Source organism: Thamnophis sirtalis, unplaced genomic scaffold, assembly GCF_051295495.1.
Source record: "Thamnophis sirtalis isolate CommonGarterSnake01/CBP01778 unplaced genomic scaffold, rThaSir2_p1.2 scaffold_15, whole genome shotgun sequence".
In the NCBI taxonomy this organism is placed as follows: Eukaryota; Metazoa; Chordata; class Lepidosauria; order Squamata; family Natricidae; genus Thamnophis; species Thamnophis sirtalis.
The window spans coordinates 4,020,992-4,034,650 of NW_028261395.1; the positions used below are offsets into that span (position 1 = coordinate 4,020,992).

General features: G+C 49.8%; 1 protein-coding gene across 1 annotated transcript in view; it reads right to left on the minus strand.

Moving 5' to 3' along the window:
• The window catches only part of KIF20B (kinesin family member 20B), a 70,677-nt gene that overhangs the window by 12,848 nt on the left and 44,170 nt on the right, over window positions 1-13,659 (minus strand). The window contains 4 exon segments of the mRNA XM_087702389.1: window positions 1,483-1,611; window positions 9,164-9,331; window positions 9,542-9,697; window positions 11,480-11,619. Of these exon segments, the coding sequence (XP_087558515.1) occupies window positions 1,483-1,611; window positions 9,164-9,331; window positions 9,542-9,697; window positions 11,480-11,619 (593 nt within the window).

Consider the following 13,659-nt stretch of genomic DNA (forward strand, 5'->3'; position numbering starts at 1 on the left):
ACAGACAGACTCACACAGAGAGAAAGAGAAAGAAAAGAAGAAAGAAATAAAAAAGGAAAAAAGAAAGAAAAAGTGAGAGAGAGATGAAAGAAAAAAGGAAAAAGGGACAGAGAGATAAAAGGAAGGAGAGAGGGAGAGAGAGAGAGAACATGGCCGGCAAGCCACTCCCACTAGGTCACATGGCTGGCAAGCCATTCCCACAAAGGAGGCCACACCAACAGAGTAGGTTCGAAAAATTTTTGAAACCCACCACTGAAATAGACCCACCAAATTCCAGTTTTAATTTTCTAAGAAAAGGGTCTCCAACCATGGCATTCCACAACCTGGGCCACACAAACAAGTAAAACCCCATCCGTGGAATGCAGGGGGGCATGCAAACCACACCCCCTTCAGACCGTGGGAAAAAACTCTTTCCCGGGAACCGGTCCCTGGTGCCCAAAATTTGGGAGCCATTGTTCTAAGGAATCTTTAGTTTCTTGCTCTTCCAATGGCTATGACTTGATTACTGGATCACCACTGGGGAAGAGGGGGGGCACTGTTTATGGTGGTTGGGCTCTTCAGGAAAGCTAATTATGGATTTACTTCCCCTTTCTTATTATGCGTGAATACAGTCCACAGAGATATTCTATGAGCTTCTTTATCTATAGAGGGACATTTGCAAGGTGGGCTGGGTCTCTGATAGCTCATGCATACATCTGGTGTTACGTGACCCGTCAAAACCGCGCTCGACTAAGCCGCGCCCGATTAAACCGCGTCGCTGACGTCATCAACAGGGCGACAACAGCCAGCGCGGAGAAAGAAGGGCGCTTTAAATAGCGCTTTGAAAGCAAGCCGATTCAACTTAAGGTAAGGGTTAGGTTTAGGGTTAGCTTTAGGGTTAGGTTTAGGGTTAGGTTAAGGGTTAGGGTTAGGTTTAGATTAAGGGTTAGGGTTAGGGTTAGGTTAAGGGTTAGGATTAGGTTTAGGTTTAGGGTTAGGTTAAGGGTTAGGTTTAGGGTTAGGTTTAGGATTAGGTTTAGGGGGGTTAGGTTAAGGGTTAGGGTTAGGTTAAGGGTTAGGGTTAGGTTAAGGGTTAGGTTTAGGGGGGTTAGGTTTAGGGGTTAATTTTAGGTTTAGGGTTTACAGCATGCTTCTGTCTCCGCGCTGTTGTCGCCCTGTTGATGACGTCAGCGACGCGGTTTAGTCGGGCGCGGTTTAGTCGAGCGCGGTTTTGTGGTGGAACCCTGGTGTTAAGTCCTGAACTCAGATCCAATTATATATGTTCTCCAGGACAAATTCCAAAACAGTATGCGAATCGGTCAGCTGTTGGCTTTGCTTGGCTCCATTGGTTTTAACTCACAGGCTGTTTTTCAACTTAACAATCCTACATATTGCAGCATGGTCAGAGTTGACCGGAGGAACTGACGTCACGACGACACGACGTGCGATCTTGGAGTAATTTACTTGGAGTAAATTCCCCTGGGCTAAGAAGAACTCCATTACCTGCATCGGCTTAGAGTCACTGGTCTCTTCCACCCGAGCTTTGTCTGCAGAGGAAATATTCTCATATCCGATCTTAGTTAGTTCCTTGGAATCATCATCTCGCAATTCTTCAGCAATAATTTTGTGCTCCTTTACGGGAGAGGGAAAAAAGAGACATTGTATATTTAGCTAAATAGATTCAGACAGGATCAATAAGAAGACAATTTAAAAGGCAGCAAAGTGTGGATCAATATGGGGATTTCAGTACATTTTCTGTTCAATAGTATTTAATTTAAACAATATTCTTCCGTCATTGAATCTGTAGCCTGGTTTTCCTTTGGGAGTTTAAGATGATATTTATTTATTTCGAAAATTTATCTTGCTGCCTGCTTGCACATGGCGACTCAAGGCAGCTTGCAAGGACATAAAAACACAATATAAAAGAAATAGAAAATAACAAAAAAGTAAAATAATAATAAACCCTCCACCCCGGCGACAACACACATTCATACTAGTCATTTAATGGGCTCCGTTCCGCACTGAGTTCCCCAGCCTTGCTGGCAGAACCACGTTTTCAGGTATACATAAGGATCTCTCCTCATTCCCTCTCAAAAAAAATTAAATAAAATAAGCCGACTTGGTGATTTGCAATATTTATAAACTATCCCAATCAGTGGAGATTCTAAGTCAATGATGGCTAACTTTTTTGTCATTGCGTGCCAAAAGTGCATGCTTGCAATGCCGCACCCCCTGCGCCACTGCGTATGTGTGCTCGCCCCCAAAAAATGTTTGTGTGAGGAAGAAAAACAATGCCCACCATTTTAAAAAAAATATTTTTGCTTTGAGGGTCTCAATTTACTCCTGCAATCAACTGGGAGAGTCACATTTAATGTCATTAAAAGGGTATAGCTGAATTTATTTATTTTTTATTTTTCCTTTAGTGGGATATTTGTGGAGAGGAGAAAACAAAATAATAGTTTTGGAGGCAAACTGCTCACATTTTTTAATCTCTTCCAGTGGCTCAGAATTGTGTTGCCACATTTGAGCATCACAGTGGCCAAATGTTGGCCCTGCAATTTTTGGGTTGCTGGGGAAGAATAATAGCAATAGCAATAGCAGTTAGACTTATATACCGCTTCATAGGGGTTTCAGCCCTCTCTAAGTGGTTTACAGAGAGTCAGCATATCGCCCCCACAGTCTGGGTCCTCATTTCACCCTCCTCAGAAGGATGGAAGGCTGAGTCAACCTTGAGCCGGTGAGATTTGAACCGCCGAACTGCAGATAACTCTCAGCTGAAGTGGCCTGCAGTACTGCACCCTAACCAATGAGCCACCTCGGCTCTATTGTACACCCCCCACACCCTGTTTTGGGTCTAGTAGGCCTCCCTGCAGCCTCCTGGGAGCAAAAACAGACCGAGGGGGGCTGCACTGCCACCCCCCGCCCATGTGTGCACAGCAGTTCTGCAGTTTGGCTGTTCTAATCTCACCGGCTCAGGGTTGACTCAGCCTTCCATCCTTCCGAGGTGGGTGAAATGAGGACGCAGACTGTGGGGGCGATATGCTGACTCTGTAAACCGCTTAGAGAGGGCTGAAAGCCCTAGGAAGCGGTATATAAGTCTAACTGCTATTGCTATTGCTACGAAAGACCGTTGGCTTACCTGAACGGTCGTTCTCGGGGCACTGCGAAGAGAGCCCAAATGCTGGGTTAACACAGCCTATCTGCCCTTGGACTGAGTGATGATTTTCTTGACCACGCCTCCCTTTGCCTGCACATGCTCAATTCGAAAACGAAGGAACCGTCCTGTAATCAATTACAGTCAATACAGCCACATCGTTCAAATACAAACACCCGGGTGGGTTTGGGCTCTCTTCGCAGTGCCCCGAGAACGACCGTTCAGGTAAGCCAACGGTCTTTCTCCAGTGCACTGCTCAGAGAGCCCAAATGCTGGGACATGCCCAAGCTATTGAGTCCCAGGGTGGGGAAGCGCCGAAGCCTCTGGCATTTCAGCCACTCTTTGTAATACTCTTCTGCCAAAGGAGGCTTCGGCTGAGGCAAAGGTGTCAATCTTATAGTTTCTAATAAAGGCCGTGGGGGAAGCCCAGGTGGCCGCTCTACAAATGTCTAGGATAGAGGCCTGGGTTGCCCAGGCTGCAGACGTTGCAGCGCTCCTGGTGGAGTGAGCGGTGATTCTTCTCGGAGCCGTCTTGCCCTGGTGCTCATATGCCAGTTTGATGCAAGCACGTAGCCAACGTCCCACAGTGTGAGAGGAGACCTTGCGGCCCAGGGACGCAGGGAGGAAGGAGACAAAGAAAGCCTCTGACCGGCGGTAGTCCTTTGTTCTCTTTACATACGTGCGCACGGCCCGTCTCACGTCCAGCTTGTGCCACTCACGCTCCTTAGGGTGAGAAGGATGGGGACAGAAGTTGGGCAAAATAAGTTCTTGAGTCCTGTGAACAGGGAGTTAATTTTCGGAGCAAATGACGGATCAAGTCTCAATATTACTCTGTCCGGGTGAACTACGCACAAATCCTCCCTGACAGAGAGCGCAGCAAGCTCGGCTACCCTGCGAGCGGATGTAATGGCCACCAGGAAAGCGGTTTTGATGGTGAGGTAGCGCAGACTGGTCTTTTTCAAAGGCTCAAATGGGGCTTTGGTCAGGGCCTTAAGCACAAATGGAAGATCCCATGACGGATACCGGTGAACAGTTGGAGGGCTGATGTTCGCTGCTCCCTTGAGAAAGCTCTTGATCTGGGGGAGCTGACTCAGCGAGCGAGAGGAGCCCTTTGCCAGGATGGTAGACAACGCTGCAACCTGGCGTCTGAGGGTGCTGACCGCAAGGCCCTTATCCAGACCCTCTTGCAAAAAGTCTAGGGTCTGGGGGATCGAGGCTGAGGAGGCCTCTATGTTCCTAGTCTTGCACCACCGTGAGAAGGCGGCCCAGGTGGCATCGTAGATTCTAGTCGTAGAGGGCTTCCTGGACGCTTGGATTGTTCGAATGACCTGGTCAGAGAATTTTTGCTTCCTCAGGAGCTCCCCTTCAAGTGCCAAACGGCTAGCTGCAGCCACTGGGGCTCCGGATGGGTGATGGCCCCCTGGCTGAGGGCAATCTTGTCCCGGGGGATTCTCCAAGGTCTTTGAACTGAGAGGCTGACCAGGTCTGCGTACCAGGGCCTTCTGGGCCAGGAGGGAGCCACCAGAATGAGGTCTGCCTTTTCGGTCAGGAGCTTGTTCACCACTTGAGGGATGAGCGGAAGTGGAGGGAAGGCATACAGAAGTCCCTGAGGCCACGCTGACCTCAGAGCATTTGTTCCCTCCGCCTGGGGCGAGTGGTAGCGACTGAAGAAGCGTGGGAGCTGTGTGTTGTTGTGTGTGGCAAACAGGTCTACCTGTGGCTTGCCGAACCTCCTCACGATCTGCTGGAACAGGTCCGGGTGCAGGCGCCACTCCGAGTGGTCGATGCGTTGGCGGCTCAGCCAGTCTGCTTCCCGGTTGCTTACGCCGGAGATGTGATCTGCACTGAGAGAAGCCAGATGACGTTCCGCCCACCTGCCCAGCGCTTCTGCCTCGAGCATGAGGGCCTTTGATCGAGTGCCCCCTTGCCGGTTTATGTGCGCTTTTGTCGCCACATTGTCTGTCATCAACAGTACATGAGCCCCTCTTACTAGAGATGCGAACTTTCTCAGCGCTAGGCGAGCTGCCCTCAGTTCCAGCCAATTGATGCTGTGGGCGGCCTCCCTCTGAGTCCATCGGCCTTGGGCTAGGTGGCCCTGACAGTGGGCGCCCCACCCCAGGAGGCTGGCATCCGTGGTGACAACTAGTCTCTCCGGCTCCTTGAACAGGCAGCCCTTCCTGACTGCCTTGGACCTCCACCATGCCAGAGACCGGATCACCTTTCGTGGGAGCCGAACCCGCCTGAGTGAGTTGCTGTTCCTGGCCCTCTGCACTGGCAGCAGAAACCACTGCAGCTCCCTGGCGTGAAGGCGAGCCCAGGGAACCACCCCCAGGCACGAGATCATTATCCCCAGGAGCTGGGACAGCTGAATGATGGGTACCGACCTGGGAAGGCTGCAGTGCTTCACTCTGCGTCTCAGGTTCGACAGCCGGTCTGGCGAAAGAAATACCTGGCAGGAGGTGGAGTTGATGACCGCACCCAGGTGCTGTATACAGGTGGATGGTCGGAACTGGCTCTTCTCCATGTTGACAGAGAAGCCATGGTACTGCAGGGTCTGCACAGTTAGAGAAACATCGCGGTGTGCCTGCTTGGTGGTGAGAGAGTGAATGATTATGTCGTCTAAATAACATTCCAGACGAACCGGATGGTTGCGGAGATGAGCCGCTAGCACTGCCAGAATTTTGGTGAATGTTCTGGGCGCAGATGATAGCCCGAAGGGAAGAGCCCTGTACTGGAAATGCTTCCCTTCCGCGTAGAACCTCAGGAACCGCCTGTGGGCCACATGGATGGGGACATGCAGGTAGGCCTCTTTGAGATCTATTGATGTCAATAGGTCCCCCTCCCTCACACAGCCCAGGATGGAGTGGAGTGACTGCATCTTGAACCTCTTGTAAGCCAGATGCTGATTTAGGCTCTTGAGGTCCAAGATGGCCCTCCACCCCCCTGAACTTTTGGGCACTAGGAAGAGGATCGAATAGAAGCCCCTCCCCTGCTGATCCCTGGGGACTGGCTCTATCGCCTCTATCTCTAGGAGATGGCAGATTTCTGCCCTCATGCGTTCCCTCTTTTCTGGGTTCCTGGGGGTAGGACAGCGGATAAACTTTCTTTGGGGAAAGGATAGGAAGTCCAGGAGAAGGCCCTTGCGAATGGTGTTGAGGACCCACTTGTCCGATGTTATCTCCTCCCACCTGTCGGCATACAGCCGTAGCCGACCCCCGATGGGGGGATCCCTGTGACCGTCACTTTCCCTTACGAAAGGGCCGGGATCCACCACTGTTGTTTCCTCCTCCTCGGAATGGTCTCCGAAAGGAAGACTGGGATTGGTTGGCACGAGCCCCGAAGGATCTGTCTTGGTGCCTATCCCCCCCTGCCTGAAAGGGCCTCTGATAGGAGGAAGGGTGAGAAGATTGCCCTGTTTCCTGGCTCCTGTAGGGTCTCTTACGAAAGGACCCCGCCCCTTTCCGGTCACCCCTTTTAAAGGTTGCCGGAATGATCTTGCGTTTGTCCTTGGTTTCGGTGACAAACTTGTCCAGGGCCTCTCCAAACAGAAAGCCCCTTTAAATGGGGCCGATGCCAGCTTCCATTTAGCCTTCATTTCGGCCTGCCAGTGCCTGAGCCATAGGAGGCGGCGGGAGGTGATATTGGAAGCTAGAGCTCTGGAAGAGAATTTTGCTGCTGTCAAGGTGGCATCCGCCGAATACTCGACAGCGGTAATAATCTTGGTTAGCTCATGGCGCCACCTAGATTTCCTTGGCGGGGGTCTGGACCTGAGTTGGCGCAGCCAGAATAGGGTGGCCCTAATAAAAAAGGAGGCAGAGGTGGATGCCTTGATGGCCCAGGCAGACGCCATGTGTGTTTTCTGACATGCCTTTTCTGACCTCTTATCTTCTGCCTTAAGTCCCTCTAGGAGCTCAGCTGGCAGGTTGGAATTGGAAGTTAGAGACACGACTGGGGCATCTACTTCTGGGAATTTGAGGATTTCCTCCATTTTATCTTCTACTGCATATAGAGTTCTATCCCCCCCACTGGGGTTGGTCAGGGTGCCTGGCTGTAGCCACTGGCGCTGTACCGCGTCCATAAATAGGTCTGGCACAGGAATAACCTCGGGGGTTTCTACTGTCTCTTTGAACAACCCATGCTTAGGATCCTTGGAAGTGGAAGCCTGAGAGGCCTCAGGTCTGGAAGTGGGGCCTAACTCTGTGGCCGTCATGGCTTTGTGCAAGATAGACTTGAATAATGACGGTTGAAACAGGCCAGAGAATTTTGGCTTGTCAGGGGTGGGGTTTTCGTCTTCAGAAAGGGCGAAAATCTCCCCTTCTTCCTGCTCAGAACTTGATAACCCAGAGTGAGAGGGGCTTGAAGATGGGGAGGAGGATACAGGCTCCTTAGAGGTGGAGGCCCTAGGTTTGCGTTTCTCCTTTGGGGCCTTGCCCTTGCTAGAGCCCTTGCGCTTAATGCCTTCAGCTATCCCTTGGGAGATGGCTAAGGCAATTACCTCCCTCATTTCATCCGAGAGAGCAGAACTTTTCCCCCTTTTTTTCTTTTGCTTACTGGGCCTGCGCTGGCTAGGCCTGCCTGAGCTGGATCCACCCTTCCCAAGGGGGGAATTCTGGACAGAATCTCGTTCCTCTCCGATGGAGGAGCTAGGGGAGTCGGGGTACCCCCAAGATGCTTCAGGAGATGGATCCCTGGATGCATAGTTATCCCCAGACAAGAATTCACTGTCCCCGGGGGATTGGGCCTCACGATCAGGGGAAGCTGACTCCCTGCTGCGACGGTCTGGGCTAGGTTCTGGCTGAAGGGGCCTTGAAACCTCCCTGGGATCCACTGTGGCTCTTGGAGAAGACCTTTCAAGTGAGCCTTTGTGCCCTTTGCCTTTTATTTACAGAGGGATCCAGCTTGCAGCGCTTGCTGGAGGGCCCCACCTGATCCCCTAAGGCCTCCCTGCATTCCTCAGCCATTTCAGGTCCCCACGAGGCCTGGGAGATAGCTGGAGCTGGGATGGGCACGCGCTGGTCTTTGCAGTCCAAAAGCGCTGGCAGAATCTCCAGGAGGGAAGGGCCGCCTTGGGGTCGGATTTCCTTCCTCCCACCGCCCTCGGTTCCCCGAGACTTAGCTTATTTTCCGGAGGGAGAGGCTAGCTGGCTTCCCAGACTAGCCCCCAGCCTCCCCGCGGCGTTCTGCAGTCGTTGAGGGCTCGCTGAAGCTCCGTTGGCTGGCTGGGCTCTTCTTGCTGCCTTGTTCCTAGCACGCTCTGAGCTCTGCAGCTCTGCCCGGTGAGTCGGAGCGATCCAAAATGGCGGGGGGTGCGCACGCAGCCGCTTCCCGCTCTTTCCAGCCCTGAAGGTGTGCGAAGACTCCAGCCGTCGCTGCTGTTGCCGGGCAAAATGGAGCAGGCGAGGGAATCCTAGCAATCCGGCTCACCTGCTTTAGAGCCTTCTCAGAGCCTTGCTGGATTTTTCCTCCCCCTGGGACGCCCCTGTTCCAACAGGGAACTTGGTTTATCCCACTAACTGCTCCCTTGCTAGCCAGCCCCCGCTGTGCAAGCCTTTTCAACCCCCTGCAGTGCTTGCAAATAGCAACAGCAGGGAAAAACCGGCAGCCCTTCTCTTAAAGCGACGGAAGCCTCACTGGAGGCAAATAGACAGACCTGATGTAGAAGCGTGATTTCCTCTATCTGAGAATTTAAACGTGGTCCAAATTGGGAAACTTTTTCCAGCCTTTCTGCTCTTAGACTGGAGCTCTCCCAAAACAGCCCTAACTCGGGCGGACTGAGTTTTCGAATTGAGCATGTGCAGGCAAAGGGAGGCGTGGTCAAGAAAATCATCACTCAGTCCAAGGGCAGATAGGCTGTGTTAACCCAGCATTTGGGCTCTCTGAGCAGTGCACTGGAGAATGTACAAATCAGCAGGACTTTGACAAGAACTTTATCTTCTTCTTTTTTTAACCTCACCTGTCCTCCCATGGCAGGCAAATTGAGAACAGCGGAGAAAAAAAGACTCGTGAAGGAGTTAACAATACCCTACCAACCTTTCCAGAAGATTGCGGTATCGTCTTTTTCAATTCTTCCATTTCTTTATCTTTCTGCACGTTACTTGAGATGAGAGAACTCAGCTGAACTTCCAGAGCCGCCACCAGCTGGTCTCTTTCTACCCGCCATCTCTGAAGATCATGGTCCTTTTCTGCCACCTGCTTTTCCTGGAGAGAAAACAGAGATGATGATGATGGTGACGGCGACGAGGACAGGTGTGCTGTGGTTACCATGAATGATTCTTTGTAGTTTACAAATGTACAAAGCAAGTAAAATATAAAAGCCGATTAAAAATAGAATAGCAATAGCAATAGCAGTTAGACTTATATACCGCTTCATAGGGCTTTCAGAGAAAAACAAAACAAAAATTCACTTACTGCTTCTGTGAGTTGCTTGGCATAATATTCTTTATCTCCAGCAAATTTTTTCATCTCCTTGTTACGGAGAGTTTCCGCTTCTTTCGCCTGAGTTATAAGGAGCGTTTTTTCTGCCAGCCATTTCCTACGATCTGTTTCATGCTGTCCTTTGCGTTCCTGTTTTAAAAGGAGTAAGAGTTACACCTTTGCTTCTACTGGAACTGAAAACGCTCTCGAGACAAAAACCACTGAAATGTGAAAGTCTCCACTCCCACTGTCCAACTCCCTCAAAACAGGCCTGCCTTCCTGTCAAAACAGCAAGCGTTTAAATATCAAATTCACACGTGACATTGAACTCTAGTAGAAAAAGGGTCTCTTCATTTCATCTTGTTTCTTCTGAATTTGAGAAACACAGACTTCGTACAAAGCCAAGTGAACGTCTCATGAAAACCGTTTCTAACCAAGGAATCACAGGGGAATTTTTCCATCCCTGCCCATTATTCGCTGTCATTTCATGACATAAGAAGAGCCGAGGTGGGCGCAGTGGTTAGGGTGCAGTACTGCGGGCCACTTCAGCTGACGGTTATCTGCAGTTCGGCGGTTCTAATCTCACCGGCTCAAAGGTTGACTCAGCCTTCCATCCTTCCGAGGTGGGTGAAACGAGGACCCAGACTGTAGGGGCGATATGCTGACTCTGTAAAACCGCTTAGAGAGGGCTGAAAGCCCTATGAAGCGGTATATAAGTCTAACTGCCATTGCTATGAAGTTGGGTCAAAATAAGCCAAGATGGAACGCTAATGGTGTGATTCCAGGTTTACAGGCCCAACATACATAGAAACAATCAGAGCTTTGATTGCATCATTGCAGCTGCCATCTTGGATTTGCTGACCATGCCCTGGGGACACCCTTGCTGTATGTACATCAATTCACATCCATAGGGTGCATTATATTCACTTTTTTCATATATTGGAAAGGGAAACAGGTTTTATTCCATCTCCAGTAATATTTGCCTCGATTCGGCTTCTGTTTTCCTTCAGGATCCTACTCATAGACTGAATATTCAGCTGAATAAGACTAAGACTGGGTGTCCCAGTCCTTTTTAAAATTATGCTCAAAATGGTGGCTTCCTTCTTGCCATTAGCATTGGATTGCAATGTTAATACAAACCAAACAAGCCCTCCATTTTTAGAGCTGACAGCATCTAAGGAAATATGTTTTCCCATATATTCCTACCAGTGGTGGGTTTCAAGAATTGTTCGAACCTACTCTGTGGGTGTGGCCTCCTTTGTGGGAGTGGCTTGCCGCCCATGTGACCCAATGGGAGTGGCTTGCCGCCCATGTGACCGGATATGAAGATGCCGACGACACTTGTCAGAACCACCTTAAATGACCTCACACACAGCCCTGGCATGCATAAGAATAGGATGTAAACTTGTTTTTTAAAAGGCATCTTTGGTTTGCGTTAAAACAACTTCAACACAGGCAATGTTCTGATTGCACCACAAACGCAGTAGTCATCCTTGCCTTCCACAGAGGCACTGAGTTTTATAAATATGAGCATGATAGTGTAGAATAATCATATCTAAGGACCAGTGGTGGGTTTCAAAAAATTTTGGGAGGCTCTTCTGTAGGTGTGGCCTGCTTTCCGGGTCCACTGGTGGAACCTCTTCTAACCGGTTCGGTAGATTTGACGAACCGGTTCTACCGAATAGGTATGAACTGGTAGGAACCCACCTCTGATTCCTACCCAAGAGCCTAAGTGTAGTTAGTGGGGCGCTGAAATTTGTAACAATTAGAACAATGCTGTTTTAATCATACTGTTATAAAATCCTCGTTCTGACAAGACTACCAATGCTAGTTTACTAGGGGATTTTTCTTTTTTGAGAAACTAATTAAACAGGCAAGATCTCCACGAAGTCCCATATTTGCCACTAAACGTGACAGGAACCGACGCATTACCTCCAATTCCCCTTGCAATTGTTTTAATTGTTCATGAAGCAACTCGGCGTCCTTAGCCCAGCCTTCATTGGTGTCTTGCGGCCCCAGATCATTCTTCTGCTCCTTTAGCTCTTGGTGTTTTCTCTCCCATTCTTTCAATTCTACAGCGAAACAAGTGCATTAGCAAGTTGACATACAACTGACATACAGGATGACACACAGACCAAATGAATCCCATTAGCAGCAACTGAAGACAGTCACAATTTGCCTACAAAAAAAATAATAATCACAGAATTCAAGCAGCCGGTGGAAGGTGAAACTTCAAACGATCAAGAGATTGGACAGGTCAAATTTCCTGCCACGTGAAACAAAGGGTGCGGCTTTTATGACTAAATACTCCTGTAAGCTGCATATGTATCTATGTAGTTAGTCCTCCACTTACAACCACAACTGAGCCCAAGGCGTGCGTTGTTCCATGAGACATTCATTAAATGATCTTCTCCCCGTTGTACGACCTTTCTTGCCTCAGTTCTTAAGTGAATCAGTAAAGCTGATAAGTTCGTTGTCAGGTTTCCAAAAAAATATGACCTAATTGATTCATGAGTGTCGAGCCAAATTTCAAAGCAAATTATTTATTTATTAGGAGCATTTAATTTGGCAAGCCCTTTTTGCAGTCAGATCTGAGCCTTATTTGAATTATAGCTCAACTTTATCCTGTTCCTCCCCTCAGTCTGTGTCATAAATCACATTCCCCAATGAGGTGCCCAAGTCTGCTGCGCTAATCTGAGATCCAACTCTCTAGCTGAAACTATGCATGAAATCCGCTCCCCCCCCCTTTTCTCACCATGGCAACTTTAGGAGTTGACATTTGTAACCCGGTTGTTAAGTGAATCTGGCTTCCCCATTGACTTTGCTTGTCAGAAGGTCACGTGATCCTGGGATGTAGCAACCGTCGTAAATATGAACTGGCTGCCAAGCATCTGAATCCTGATCACCTGATCATGGGGATGCTGCAAAGGTTGTAACTGTGAAAAGTGGACACCTTCGTCACTTTGAGCAGCCACTAAATAGCAATAGCAGTTACACTTATATACCGCTTCATAGGGCTTTCAGCCCTCTCTAAGCCCTCTCTTTACAGAGTCAGCATATTGCCCCCACAGTCTGGGTCCTCATTTTACCCACCTTGGAAGGATGGAGGGCTGAGACAACCCTGAGCCGGTGAGATTTGAACCGCCGAACTGCAACTAGCAGTCAGCTGAAGTGGCCTGCAGTACTGCACTCTACCCACTGCGCCACCTCGGCTCTTGAAAATGAACTGTTGCAAGTCGTGGAAATGTTGCAAGTTGACTAAATGAACTTTTGCAAGTCTATTTCTGGTTGAAATCTACATCTCGGCTTCGAAGGCCGCCTGGCATTTTTGTGTAAGGGAGCAGAGGGAATGTCAGCTGGTCTTACCTGAACTGCATGTCTCAAAGGTCCTGTGGGAGGAGTCACAGATGGGTATTCTCACGTCCAATCTGCCCGGAGACTGAGGTTAAATTCGAGGCCACTCCTCTCTACTTAAACTTCCTGGCTCTCCCAGATTAATTTCAGTCTCGGCCCAAAGGAGTACTGTTTTTTACTGGCTCTTCATTTTGGACTTGAGAATGGTTCCTTTGTCCAACAGTGATTCCACCCACCTCACTTCCTTGCGTCTCTGTCTCTTTCTGTGTGTTGTGCAAAAGCTGGGCTTGCTGCTGTGAGAGTAGCAATAGCAATAGCAGTTAGACTTATATACCGCTTCCTAGGGCTTTCGGCCCTCTCTAAGCGGTTTACAGAGTCAGCATATATCGCCCCCAACAACAATCCGGGTCCTCATTTTACCCACCTCGGAAGGATGGAAGGCTGAGTCAACCTTGAGCCGTTGAGATTTGAACAGCCGAACTGCAGAAGTGCAGTCAGCTGAAGTAGCCTGCAGTGCTGCACTCTAACCACTGCGCCACCTCGGCTCTTAAGAGTGAGAGTCCCCAAGCTGCTGGCCAGTCAAGGGGGGGGGGGGCCTCCAGGCAGCGCACCGGGGGCACTGAGATCCGTGACCCCATTTTTGCATCAAGGGGGATGCGAAGCAGTGCAGAGGCTTCTGGAGGAGCGGCTCGGTCGGAGCTGGCTCAGGGAATTGAACCGTGTGGTCGGCGATCACCATTTTGTGTGGCGGCCATCTT